Genomic DNA, 14,970 nt, shown 5'->3' with positions numbered 1-14,970 from the left:
GGTTCTTCTTCATTCCCTTGTTCTTTTAAAGAATTTGGTAACTACAGTTGGACCTCTTATGTCTTGCGGTTTAGAAAAAAAAATTGGGAATAGTGTTGGATCACTATGCCAAACCCAATCATCAGTTTTTGTCAAACTGAAGCAGTCAGTATGAACATGAAGATAAGAAAATCAGATATAGAGCTTTAAACTGATCTTTTGACCACAAAGATCAGGAGTGTCATGAAGATCTACTTCTAATATATATATATATATATATATATATATATATATATATATATAGTAATATATATTACTGTCCTATTTAAGTCTATTGGAAGTTGCTGCACAGGGATGGGCTTTAGGCACCAAGAATTTAAACAGCAGAAGGCCGCTGCCATTACATATATACAGGGCTTTTTTTTCTCAGAAAATAGGTGCAGGAACACAACCACAACCTTCCAAACCCCCCTCACACACCCTCTAAACCATCCATGCAACCTCCATCAAATGTTGTGGTTAAATTTGACTTGCAGTGGAAGGGTCTTAAAGCGCATTAAATACCAGGAGTGCATTATGTACAGAGTGGCGAGTTGGGGGGGGGGGGGGGGGTTTACACGCAGAGTTCAGGGGTGTGCTACGTACATTGTGTAGAGTAAAGGGGTGTTCTGCAAACAGAGAGCAGATTTCAGGGGTGCACTTTGCCTTCTTCCAAAGCTGCTTACTTCTGCATCCCCAATCTACATCTCATTTTAACCCCTCTTCAGCTCTGGCCTCTGCATGCAACCCCCCTTCCACTGCCCCCCCATCTTCTCCCTCCCTAGAAGCTCCACCATCTTCCACATCTTTTATTGTGTTTCTGTATTAAGTTGAAGCACCCAGCCAGCTCTAGAACCTCCCTGCGCACTATATGTGGCTCTGCCTCCCCCTAATCTGTCATTAATAAAAAGTCGGACTTCTTTTTTTACAAGTGACAGTGGTGACTGGTGAGAAAGGAACAGACAGCCAGAGCCAGAGGTGGTGGAACTGCGTTCCACCAAGTTCCAGTTGAAAAAAAGCCCTGCATATATATGTAAGTAGCATCTAGTTATGGAGGTTTGAGCTTGAATTAGGTTAGCAAGCTAGGGAGGATGGGCTGGCGTTTTAAATGTTAAGCAACTTTTCTTGAACAGTGTAATGATGTATGGAGGATTATGATGATGTGAAGAATGCACACTTTGACCAGCAGTCAAGGCTCCAATTAACACTGGAATGCATAGATGTGTTCAGTTCCAAGTGCACAAAAAAAAAGGTTTAACATGTACTCCCCCCTGCATAACTGGCCATCGCCGGCTACTGGAGTTTGAGTTGAGGAAGGAATTGGAGGTCATAGAATGCAGCATTAGAAAGCCCACAAAATGTCATCAACATTTAAAAATGGCAAAACGTTTGGGGGGGGGGGGGGATAGACAATTTTTTTTTGGGTTGCAAAATTAATTTTTTAAGTTAATTTAGTACTTGGCCAAGCAGGTTAATTTTCCCTTTTGAACTCTAAGGCCCCGTACACACGATAGAATCTATCCGCAGATAAATCCCAGCAAATGGGTTTCTGCGGATAGATCCTATGGTGTGTACACGCCAGCGGATCTGTTTCCGCGGAGAAATCTCCTCTGGGATGGATTCCAGCAGATCGAATATTTGTTGTGCTGCACAACATATCCATCTGCTGGAATCCATTCCAACGGATGGATCCGCTCGTCTGTACAGACTTACCGGATCCATTCGTCCAAAGGGATTCCCCGCACGCGTCGTAATGATTTGACGCATGCGTGGAATTCCTTATATGACAGCGTCGCGCCCGTCGCCGCGTCATAATCGCGGCGACGGCGCGACACGTCATCGGCAGAGGATTTCCGCGCGGATTTCAATGGGATGGTGTGTACACTCCATCCCATCGAAATCAGCGGATATCTTTGAGAGGATTTATCCGTGGAAACGGTCCGCTGGACCGTATCTGCGGATAAATCCTCTCGTGTGTATGGGGCCTTAGAATATAAAAAAGGCATACAATGCTAATTTCCTCAATTGTGTCAGGTAATATGTAGTTGGCCTATGCCCTCAGAAGTTTCAAGCCTTCCAATTCAAACTATTAACAGCTAGATTTATGCTAGAATTAATTTAAATGTAGATGTAAATCCAGTCACTAAAACCTCATTTAGCATTTCACCTTTTTGGGTGATGCGGCAGCCTAACTTTTCAATCTCAGTGTCTGCTATTTAGTGCATAGTAGGATGAAAAGGAAGTTGAGTACCAGTCACTTAAAGTGGATGTAAACCCACCACTCTCCCAGTATAAACTAATTGGACAGTATTAATGAATTCATACAGTCAGGTCCATAAATATTGGGACATTGACACAATTCTAATCTTTTTGGCTCTATACACCACCACAATGGATTTGAAATGAAACGAACAAGATGTGCTTTAACTGCAGACTTTCAGCTTTAGTTTGAGGGTATTTACATCCAAATCAGCTGAACGGTCAGGGCTCAAGTCCTGCGGGAACACGTGGGAACGGAGTTCCTGCACTTTTTTCACAGCAGGAACGCAGTTCCCTTTGCAGGACTAGAGCAGCCGAGCCGCCCGAGCCAATCCTTCACTAAGCGGCGATGCCCAGCTCGAGTCACTGTCAGGGGCAGGCGAACCTTAGTAATCCTTTATGTTACTGGCCGCTTCCTGTATATGGATTCATCAGGTAGTGTGCGGGTATTCTGTCACTTCCTCGATGCCGCAATGTCGCCTGGGAGCAAGTTCTTTCTAAATCCCGCGATAACTCGCGGCAGACCTCCGCAATGTCTCCTGGGAACAATGACAAAAGGAGACATTGCGGCATTGAGGAAGTGACGGAATACCCGCACACTACCCGACGAATCCATATACAGGAAGCGGACAGTAACATAAAGGATTACTAAGGTACAGTGGATCGAAAAAAACAAAACAAATGCGGCTTAGTAATTATGCATATGAGCGTATCATTTTTTTTTTTTTGAGGGGGAGTGGAACTTGGGTGGGAGTTCCCACACTTTTTTCCCCAGGACTTGACCCCTGTGAGCGGTGTAGGAGTTACAACAGTTTGTATATGTGCCTCCCACTTTTTAAGGGACCAAAAGTAATGGGAAAGATTAACAAATCATAAATCAAACTTTGAACAAAAAAGTACTGAAAAAACGCCCTGCCTAGCAGTACCACTCGGCGCTTAGAGTATAGCAAAACATATCTATTATAGAAAATAAAATGTAAATGACAGTGTGTAGCAGCTGCTTAAAAATAACTAAACATGCATAAACAGTGTTATTAAAAACTCCAAAGTGAGAGTCCACAATAGCCCTGTAGCAGCGCTGCGATCAAACCAACGTTTGAAAGATTTCCATATAGTTCATATAGATAACAGTGAGTGAAGCAGGAGAGAATGGTTGTTATTGGTCAATTATCCTATCATAAGTGCTCCTTTCACCAACGGATGTTCACCGCATGGGGGGGATTTGGTTCCCCTTATGGGGATGCACTCACCAAATACAAGATCAATATGAGCATTCAATTACCATCCACTTCCAACGTATGTATTCTCCACCATAGGTTTTACTTGATATATGGTTCCGCAATCACATGTGAGGGAAATAAATATCCATATAGAGCAGTACCATTTAAAAAAGTTTAATGAAACCCATAGTACCCCCTTTACATATATGCGCACCAGAAATGTAAAAAATTAAGGCAATAAGTGTGATCGCTCAGACCAACTTGACCCTGAAGACTTATGTTTCTTAGTTCCTCCAGCGTCTTCCTTGTTGCAGGTCCATGGAGCGCACACGTCACGGGCTGACGCGTTTCGTCACTTCGTCTGAGGGCGTCCTCAGACGAAGTCAGGAAGTGACGAAACGCGTCAGTACGCAACTCCTCATTGCTCAATCGGAAGCGAAGTGTGCGCTCCACGGACCTGCAACCATGAAGACGCTGGAGGGACTAAAACAGCAGTCTTCAGGGTCAAGTTAGTCTGAGCGATCACACTTATTACTTGCCTGAGTTTTTACATTTCTGGTACGCATATATGTAAAGGGAGTACTATGGGTTTCATTAAACTTTTTTAAATGGTACTGCTCTATATGGATATTTATTTCCCTCACATGTGATTGCGGAACCATATATCAAGTAAAACCTATGGTGGAGAATACATATGTTGGAAGTGGATGGTGACTGAATGCTCATATTGATCTTAGAATTGGTGAGTGCATCACCATAAGGGGAACCAAATCCAACACGCGGTGAACATCCCTTGGTAAAAGGAGCACTTATGATAGGACCATTGACCAATCACTGCTATTCTTTCCTGCTTCACCAACTTATCTATATGAACTATATAGAAGTCTTTCAAACGTTGGTTTGATCGCAGAGCTGCTACAGGGCTATTGTGGACTCTCACGTTGGAGTTTTTAATAACACTGGGGTGCATTCAAGAAGCAATTGCGCCTGTGTAACCATAGGTTACACAGCGCAATTGCTTGCTTGCCCCGGCGTAACGAGTGCTCCTGATTCAGGAACCTCGTTACGTCGACTGCAGCCTAAGATCTGCGCGGCATAAAGCTCTTATGCCCGCATATCTTAGGCTGCATTCTTGTGATGGCCGCTAGGTGGCGTTCCCGTTGTGCTCAGCGTATAGTATGCAAATTGCATACCAACACCGATTCACAACGTTGCGCGAGCCCTGTGTACGCAATTTACGTCGTTTCCGTACGGCGGTTTTTGCGTATAGTTACGTATACCCAATGTTACGTATACCCGTCGTTCCTGCATCGCGAAATTTGAATTTTATGTAGTTTGCGCAAGTGATTCGTGAATGGCGCTGGACGCCATTCACGTTCACTTTGAAGCAAATGACGTCCTTGCGACGTCATTTGCCACAATGCACGTCGGGGAAGTTTCCCGACGGAGCATGCGCTCTACGATCGGTGCGGGAACGCGCCTAATTTAAATGATTCCCGCCCCCTACGGGATCATTTAAATTGCGCGCGCTTGCGCCGGGCATTTTGCTGGCGCGCCTGCGCAATTTACGGAGCTTCTGCTCCGTGAATCGAGGGCAACGCAAAAAATTGCGGGGGCGCAGGGCAAAATCGTTGCCCTGCGCCTCCGTAATAAATGCGCAAATCTACTTGCCCACTGTTTATGCATAAATCAAACTTTCACTTTTTAATACTTGGTTGCAAATCCTTTGCAGTCAATTACAGCCTGAAGTCTGGAACGCATAGACATCACCAGACACTGGGTTTCTTCCCTGGTGATGCTCAGCCAGGCCTCTTAGGGCATTTTCCCTTCAGTTTTGTCTTCAGCAAGTGAAATGCATGCTCAAATCGGATTCAGGTCAGGTGATTGACATGGCGATTGCATAACATTCCACTTCTTTCCCTTAAAGTCTTTGGTTGCTTTCGCAGTATGCTTCGGGTCATTGTCTATCTGTACTGTGAAGCGCCGTCCAATGAGTTCTGAAGCATTTGGCTGAATATGAGAAGATAATATTGCCCGAAACACTTCAAAATTCATCCTGCTGCTTTTGTCAGCAGTCACATCATCAATAAATACAAGAGAACCAGTTCCATTGGCAGCCATACATGCCCACACCATGCTTCACTGATGAGGTGGTATGCTTTGGATCATGAGCAGTTCCCTTCCTTTGCCATACTCTTCTCTTCCCATTACTCTGGTACAAGTTGATCTTGGTCTCATCTGTCCATAGGATGTGGTTCCAGGACTGTTGAGGCTTTTTTATATGTTGTTTGAAAAACTAATCTGGCCTTCCCGTTTTTGAGGCTCACCAATGGTTTACATCGTGTGGTGAAACCTCTGTATTCACTCTGATGAAGTCTTCTCTTGATTGTTGACTTTGACACACATACACCTACCTCCTAGAGAGTGTTCGTGATCTGACCAACTGTTGTGAAGGGTGTTTTCTTCACCAGGGAAAGAATTCTTCGGTCATCCACCACAGTTGTTTGACGTGGTCTTCTGGTGTTGCTGAGCTCACCGGTGCGTTCTTTCTTTTTAAGGATGTTCCAAACAGTTGATTTGGCCATACCTAATGTTTTTGCTATGTCTTTGATGGGTTTTTGTTTTGTTTTGTTTTTTCAGCCTAATGATGGCTTGCTTCACTGATAGTGACAGCTCTTTGGATCTCATATTGAGAGTTGACAGCAACAGATTCCAAATGCAAATAGCACACTTGAAATGAACTCTGGACCTTTTATCTGCTCCTTGTAAATGGGATAAAGAGGGAATAACACACACCTGGCCACGGAACAGCTGAGCAGCCAATTGTCCCATTACTTTTGGTCCCTTAAAAAGTGGGAGGCACATATACAAACTGTTGTAATTCCTACAACGTTCACCTAATTTGGATGCAAATGCCCTCAAATTAAAGCTGAAAGTCTACAGTTAAAGCACTCTTGTTTGTTTCATTTCAAATTGTGGTGGTGTATAGAGCCAAAAAGATTAGAATTGTGAAGATTTCCCAATATTTATGGACCTGACTGTACATGCAAGCCTCCTGCATGTATCCCTACCTAGCAAATGTCACCCTCAGCAGTAGGAGCCCTGCAAAACTCTGGAATCGGTGGGTGGGTCTCTGTCGGGGGGCTCGGTGGGCAGAGTCATGACAAGACTCAGGATCAGGGCTGCTTTAACTTCAGCCTCAAGTGTATCCTGTGTTTCTGCATCTTGATTCCAGTTGCTGACCAATCTTGTCCTGACTACCCTCTGACCTCCACTCCTGTCTGTTACATTGACTTCTGCTTCACTGATCGGTTTCAGACAGGCTTGTACTCTCGTTTTAAATAGCCTTGCAGGATTCAAATGCAATTTTTGTACGTGTGCGCTGTAATCTATTTTGTTCTGTTTGCTGTCTTATAGCCAACCCCCCCCCCCCCCCCCCCCCACCAAGTCTGTTGTTTGGATCCACTGATAATGGAGTACTTTGACGCAGTAGTGGGCTTAACACTACGGACACAGATTGTGGAGTGCTGTTTTCCATAATTAACCATGTCTGTACTGTGAAGCCAAATCTCATTATCAGTTGTAAACTGGATGTGCAGCCCAAAAAAAGGGCTAAGGATCTGAAAGATATGGGTGATATGTTGTACGTTAATGCATTTTGAAAATTAACTGTTCCTCAGTTTCCTCTAGATTCATAATGGAAGTTATTCTTAAAAAAAAAAAAAAAAAAAAAGCTGGCTTTAGAGTGCTCCAATGAAACAACTATAAGCCCAGGTTCACACTTGGCTGTGGGAGTGAAGCCTTGCGAGTTCAGCTGAAGTCGCGCAATTTCACTCCCACTTGTCAGTCCCGATTACAAAGACACCTGTGCAGATGTCAATGTAAATCGAGGGCCGAAATCGCAAAAAGTAATACAGAAATGACTTTTTGAAATCAGCGCAGATGCCGCATTAGTGTGAACTAGGGCTAAAGGTAAGAAATAATGTTTGAAATCGGGAACACATAGTGGGTTTTTCCCAAATTTGACCGCAAAAATGGAAATACTCTTAAATATACAGTTAGTAATGTGCTAGGTTACCTCTCGTATGTATTCTTCTTGTTCTTCCTTCAAAGTCAATTCAATAAAGATCTGTTGTAACTTTTCATTGCAGTAGTTGATGATAAACTGCTCAAAACTGTTCTCCTGAAACAGTTAAACAGCACACCAGTCAGTCTTACATCAACAACTATACACCAAAGCTAATACAATGATGGTACTTAGATTTGATCAAATACATAAAGTAAAAATATACACACACAGTATTGTTATTGTGTATTTCAGTCTACTACATAGATTCAAAAGTGTTTAATAATTTCACTCCCATAGACATATGGCATAGCAGTGAATTGTAAACAGACTCCCAGCCACTATATCAGCCAAAAGTTTGTTTACATCCTTACTGTCACCCGTTGGCTTTCTAATGGAAGTGATTGAGTCACCGGATTACTTGCACATGTACAGTGACATGCTTCTTTATCCTCTCACTTATTATACACAATACAGTTAATAAAAAAAAATGTAAAGCTTAAAGTGGTTGTAAAGGTTTTTTCTCTTAATGCATTAAGACTAAAAAACTTACTGTGTGCAGCAGTCCCCCTACTACTTACTTAAGCCCCATCTAGATCCAGCGATGTTGCATGAGAGACTCGGCTGTCTGGGACTCCCCTCCTCATTGGCTGAGACAGCAACGTGGGCTCCTGCTGTAGTCAAAGTCAGTGAGCCAATGAGGCTAGAAAGGGGGCGGGGCTGGGTCGTGGCTCTGTGTCTGAATGAGCACAGGGAGCTTCAGCTAAGCTTGGGTGCCCCCATAGCAAGCTACAGTGGGAACACTCAACAGGGAGGAGGGGCCAGAAGCACCAGCAAAGGACCCAAGAAGAGGAGGAGGAGGATATGGGCTGCTCTGCAAAACCATTACACAGTGCAAGTAAGTGTAACTTATTTTTACCCAAGAAAAAAGACTTTAGTATCACTTTAATAAAATCATTAAAACATCTTAACCACTTGAGACCCGCGCTATTGACAAAAGACGTCAACAGCGCGGCTCTCAGGAGCCAACTGGACGTCTTTGGACGTCATTTAAAGTGCATTAGCCGCGCGCGCAGCGGGTAAACACTATCCCGGCGCATCGCTGGGAAGCCGATGCGTGTACCTGGCGGCCGCGATGTCTGCCGGGTACACGCGATCGTCGGTAACACAGCAGGGACGTGGAGCTCTGTGTGTAAACACAGAGCTCCACGTGCTGTCAGAGGAGAGGAGACCGATCTGTGTCCCTTGTACATAGGGACACAGCATCGGTCACCTCCCCCAGTCACCCCCCTTCCCCCACACAGTTAGAACACACCCAGGGAATACATTTAACCCCTTCCTCACCCCCTAGTGTTAACCCCTTTACTGCCAGTCACATTTATACAGTAATTAGTGCATTTTTATAGCACTGATCGCTGTATAAATGTGAATGGTCCCAAATTTGTGTCAAAAGTGTCCGATACGTCCGTCGCAATATCGCAGTCTCAATAAAAATCGCAGATCGCCGCCATTACTAGTAAAAAAAAAAAGAATATAAAAAGAAAATCATAATTCTGTCCCCTATTTTGTAGGCGCTATAACGTTTGTGCAAACCAGTCGCTTATTGCGTTTTTTTGTTTTTTTTTTTACAAAAATACGTCGAAAAATACGTATCGGCCTTAACTGAGAAACACATTTATTTTTTTTTTTTTTAAATTGGGATATTTATTATAGCAACAAGTAAAAAATATATATATATTTTTTTAAATTGTCGCTCTTTTTTTGTTTATAGCGCAAAAAATAAAAACCGCAGAGGTGATCAAATACCACCAAAATAAAGCTCTATTTGTGGGGAAAAAAGGACGTCAATTTTGTTTGGGAGCCACGACCGGGCAAATGTCAGTTAAAGCGACGCAGTGCCGGAAGCTGAAATTTTGCCTGGGCACGAAGGGGGTTTATGTGCCCAGTAAGCAAGTGGTTAAACAATGTATTAAGCCCCCAGCCTCTACATACACGGACATACAAACACCCATGTTGCCTATGAAGATTATGATTGTGTTGTGCATATTTAGGAGGTATTGCTGCACAAAGCGTTGTGAGAGCAATAATTCTAGGGCCAGCGTTCATTGTTAACTCTTAATTGGTGACATGTTAAGGTTTTGGGTAGCTTATGGACAATTATAGTTTGACGCTTTTCACGGTTTAATGGTTGTGGGCAATTAAAGGCTTGACACATTTGGCATCTATTTATTTGTACACAACCCCATCTTTAACTGCTTGCCGACCAGCACACGACTATATACGTCGACAGCATGGCACGGACAGGCAGAAGGACGTATATATACGTCCCCTTTAAGATTGCGGCATTATGGACGCGCGTGCCCGCCAAGAGCTTGACCGCAGGTCCCGTGGACTCGGTCGCCACGGGGATACCCGCGATAGTCTCACGGTGAGGAAGAAAAGGAGATGCTGATGTAAACAAGCATCTCCCCGCTCTGCCTAGTGACAATGACACTGATCACCGCTTCCTGTAATCGGAAGCAGTGATCACCGTCTTGTCACACACAGCCTGTCCCCCCCTACAGTTAGAATCACTCACTAGGGCACACTTAACCCCTTCAGCGTCACCTAGTGGTTAACCCATTCACTGCCAGTGAAATTTTCACAGTAATCCGTGCATTTTTATAGCACTGGTCACTGTAAAAATGACAATGGCCCCAAAAATGTGTCAAAAGTGTCCGATGTGTCCACCATAACGTCCCAGTCACGATAAAAATCGCTGATCACTGCCATTACTAGTAAAAAAAAAAATAGAAAAATGCCATAATACTATCTCCTATTTTGTAGACGCTATAACTTTTGCGTAAACCGATCAATAGACGCTTATTGCGTTTTTTTTTACCAAAAATATGTAGAAGAATACGTATCGGCCTAAACTGAGGGAAAAATAATTGTTGCATTTATATATTTTTGGGGGATATTTATTATAGCAAAAAGTTAAAAATATTAATAAAAAAAAAAAAAAAAAATTGTCACTCTATTTTTGTTTATAGAGCAAAAAATTAAAACAGCAGAGGTGATCAAATGCCACCAAAAGACAGTTCTATTTGTGGGGGAAAAAAAGGTTGTCGCACAGTTAAAGCGACACAGTGCCGAACCGCAAAAAGTGGCCCGGTCTTTGACCAGCAAAATGATCCGGGGCTGAAGTGGTTAATATTTACCAAAAATTGGGTGAAAAGGGAAATCCTCATGTACTACGTAAATCTCACTTACCCCAGAGATACTCGGGTTAGCTTAGGACACGCAGTTATAATCACTGTTCTTGCAATTCCAGCCAGAAAACAAAAAGGCATTTTCATTTTTCTAGGACATCTCCATTACATACCCATTACGTGAAATTAATTGATACCAGAGCTATGACAAGGCTCTTACATGTGTTCCCTTCCTCAAGTAGAAACAAACACTTTAGTGCTGTGCCACGTTCATTTCCAGTGGATGGCATGCGATTCGGATGAGACCCTGGTGTTACAAATGATCTGCTCTCATCTCACTTGCTCAGCACAACCAAAGAATGTTTTCTGCTGACATAAGCTTGCTGCCTCCACTTCACCCTACACACATTCATTTCATCAAGTATGCACACACAGCTAGATCAAACAGAATGCCAGCCAAAAGCCAGGACCTAATTAAAGAACCCACAACCCTTATCCACTGTTCTGCTGTGACAGGCGTCCTTTATTACCCAAATTCATGGCTCTGCTTTGTGTTGGCTCAGTTTACACAAGAGAGGTCACAAAGCTTCCTGACGAAAGGCTGCCTTGGGTAGAATTTGAATAACTATAAATCTCAGCTCTTTGCAATTGTTACCATGGAAATAAACAGTAAAGCTGGCCATACATGATACAATTTCCATGTTTAATTGCCCTTGGATTTACCTTCAACTAGGGTAAGGAACATTCCTGCAAACAAACTGAAATTGTTTTGACCTCATAGTATGTGGCTTTGGTAAATCTAAAGGAAAATTGTACAATATAATTGTATATTGCATGGATAGCCTAGAGCCCCATACACACTATTAGATTTTCTGTAGATTTTTGTCTTCAGATTTACCAAAACCATGTAGTGCAAGGGCCTGCCTGATTGCATACAAATTGAAACTCTTCAGATTTACCAAAACCATATCATATGAGGTCAAACCTTAAGGCCCCTTTCACACTGGGGTGATTTTCGAGCGTTATTACAGCGAAGCCTCATCTGCAATCCCAGTGTGCTGGTAAAGCACCACTAAGACCCTAAAGTTTTAGGGCGTTTTTGCAGTGCCTCAGTGTGAAAGGGTAAGGCGTTTTTACAGTGCTTTTCAATTCATTTCAATGGAGAGGGGCGTTTTTGGAGGGTTTTTTCAGAGCTCAAAAGCTGCTCCAAAGATGCAGCTTGCAGGACTTTTCTCAACGCCCCGCCAGTTCAACGCCTCAGTGTGAAAGGGTAAGGCGTTTTTACAGCGCTTTCAATTCATTTCAATAGAGGGGCGTTTTTGGAGCGTTTTTTTGAGCACTCAAAAGCTGCTCCAAAGATGCTGCTTGCAGGACTCAGTGTGAAAGGGTCCATTGAGATGCATGGAGAGCGTTTTATGAGCGTTTTAAGAGCGCTATTTGTAATGCTAAAACGCTGTAAAAACGATTCAGTGTGAAAGGGGTCTTAGACAACAATCTGCAAAAAATCTAATAGTGTGTATGGGGCTTTAGTCAAAGGTTCTAATTCTTTTTTGAGTCACGGACCCCCTGAAAAGATAAGTTCACCTTTTTAGGCTGGCCATACACTATACAATTTTCATATTCAATTTCCTTTAGATTTACATTCAACTATGTAGTGGATGGGCCTGCCTGATTGCATACAAATTGAAAGTGTTTAGTTTTGACCTCATATTATATAGTTTTGGTAAATCTAAAGGAAAGTTGAACAAAAAAAAAATATATATATAGGTAGATTCAGGTAGGGGCGCACTAATTTGCGGCGGCGTAGCCTAGCGTGTTCACACTACGCCGCCTTAAGTAAGAGAGGCAAGTACTGTATTCTCAAAGTACTTGCCTCCTTACTTAGGGCGGCGTAGTGTAAATGCGGCGGGCGTAAGGGCGCCTAATTCAAATGGGTTGGGGGGGGCGTGTTTAATGGTAATGAGGCTTGACCTCGCGTTTTTGACGTTTTTTAAACACTGCGCATGCGCGGGGCGACTACATTTCCCAGTGTGGATTGTGGTTACGTACGCCGCACGGGCCTATTGATTTCGACGTGGACATAAACAACGTAAATCCCGATTCGCGGACGACTTACGCAAACGACGTTAAAATTTCGAATCTCGCGGCGGGAACGGCGGCCATACTTTACCATTGTTATTCCACCTAATAGGTGGAATAACTTTAGGCCTCCTAAGGCCTCACGGAAATGGCGTAATTCGACTGCGGCGGCCGGGCGTACGTTTGTGAATCGGCGTACAAACTCATTTACATAATCTACGCCGACCGCAATGGAAGCGCCACCTAGCGGCCATCCGAAAAATTGCAATGTAAGATAGGACGGCGCAAGCCGTCGTATCTTAGATATGTTTAAGCGTATCTCTGTTTGAGCATACGCTTAAACATAGGTCGGCGTAGATTCCGAGTTAGGCCGGCTTATCTACTGATAAGTCGGCCTAATTCTTACTGAATCTACCTAATAGTGTATGGCCAGCCTAAAAAAAAAAAAAATGCACATTTGTTTGCAGGTAAAAAACATGTTACATGTTCTACCCTAAATAGTGGTGAAGCCTCGTACACACGACCGAGGAACTTGACGGGCGAAACACATCGTTTTCCTCGTCGAGTTCCTTGTCAGGCTGTCGAAAAACTCAACAAGGCAAGTTTCTCCATTCCCGTCGAGGAAATAGAGAACTTGCTCTCTTTTTGGCTCATCGAGTTTCTCGACAGTTTCCTCTACGAAAATGTACACACGACCGGTTTCCTCTGCAAAAAAATATCTCCCAGCAAGTTTCTAGATGGATTCTGCCGAGGAAACCGGCCTAAAACATGTAGTATATTACAAAAGGTGAACTTATGCCTCACATCAGACAAGATCTGGTCCTGGTGTTAAGCTGGCCTCCCAAAGCTGTAATTACCCAGCTATTGATAACTACTAATTTAGAGGTACAAGAATTGGGACTGATCTGAGGTATAAAGATGCGGGAATCTGCGTGATCTGAGGTATGACTGTGCAGGAATTGGGCTGCTTTAAGATGTGAAGGTGCAGGACTTGAGTTTGATCTTAAGTGTGAGGGTTCAAGAACTGGGGCGGTCTGAGGTGTGAGAGTGCAGTTGTTGGGGTTGATCTGAAGTGTGAAGGTGCAGGAATTGGTGTGATGTGAACTGTGAAGGTGCAGGAATCGGGCTGATCTGAGGCATGGAGGTGCAGGAATAAGGGTGATCTGAGGTGTGATGGTGCAGGAATTGGGCTAATTTGACATCTAAAGGTTAAGTCTGATCTGAAGTGTGATGGTGCAGAAATTGGGATTGAAAGTGCAGGAACTGGGATTGATCTGAGGTGTAAAGGTGCATTAACGGGCTGATCTAAGATGTGAAAGTGCAGGAACTGGGGTTGATCTGTGGTGTGAGTGCAAAGCTCTCAATGTCTTAATCGTATTCAAGTCATTTACAGTACTTACTTTATAAAGATTCCATTTTGTGATTGAGTGTGTGAAGAAGACTTTTTTATGTATCTGCCACTCTAAATTTCTTTGAAAACATTTTTTAGCACACTGTGCTCAAAAGGTTGCCTACTCCTACTCTCTACAGAAAGGTATTTTCTCAGCCTTATTTTTACCCCTAGGCCATTTTTGACATTTCTCTCATACATGTAAAAATCTGCATTTTTTATTGCCGATACATAGGCTGAACAACCTCCCTGGTGATAGCATGGACCATGACAGGTCCTCTTTTATGGAGAGATCTGGGGCCTGCAAAGCATCTGATCAAACAGATAAGTTTGATCAGATTCTTTTACAAGCCTGTAATGGCTTGTATACAACAAATCAAAATCGAAAAGTGACGAAATCCTCATCGCTTTTCAGTTTCTGACGTCAGATAAGTCCAACGAGATTTGAAAATGACAGTCACACAGCTAAAAGATCCTTATCTGTGTGCCAAGCTGTTTGAGCCTATTGCCCCTCTAAATTAGAATTTCTGCTTCCCAATATCGCTTTCTCTTCTAATTTTGTATATTATTAAAAAACTAAGATATTTTGAACAAATATTGCAAATCATTGATACAATAAATACAATTTCTTGACAAAAAAAAAACCACATACCTCAAATATTTCAAAGCCATAAATGTCCAGTACTCCCATAACCTTCTTTCTGACTTTAATCTGCGCCTACAAAACAAAGGGGAAATGGTGTATAT

General features: G+C 43.0%; 1 protein-coding gene across 4 annotated transcripts in view; it reads right to left on the bottom strand.

The window, feature by feature from the left end:
* MYO1B (myosin IB) overlaps positions 1 to 14,970 on the bottom strand; it is a 296,930-nt gene that overhangs the window by 70,672 nt on the left and 211,288 nt on the right. For all 4 annotated transcript variants that reach the window (XM_040357071.1, XM_040357073.1, XM_040357074.1 and 1 more), the window contains exons 13-14: positions 14,876 to 14,941; positions 7,576 to 7,680 (exon numbers count right to left, since the gene is read on the bottom strand). In XM_040357071.1, coding sequence (XP_040213005.1) covers positions 7,576 to 7,680; positions 14,876 to 14,941 — 171 coding nt within the window. The remainder of the gene's footprint in view (positions 1 to 7,575; positions 7,681 to 14,875; positions 14,942 to 14,970) is intronic.

This window comes from Rana temporaria, chromosome 6, assembly GCF_905171775.1.
Source record: "Rana temporaria chromosome 6, aRanTem1.1, whole genome shotgun sequence".
In the NCBI taxonomy this organism is placed as follows: Eukaryota; Metazoa; Chordata; class Amphibia; order Anura; family Ranidae; genus Rana; species Rana temporaria.
Note: the sequence above shows the minus strand (reverse complement) of the source record. Positions and strands in the feature narration are given on the sequence as shown.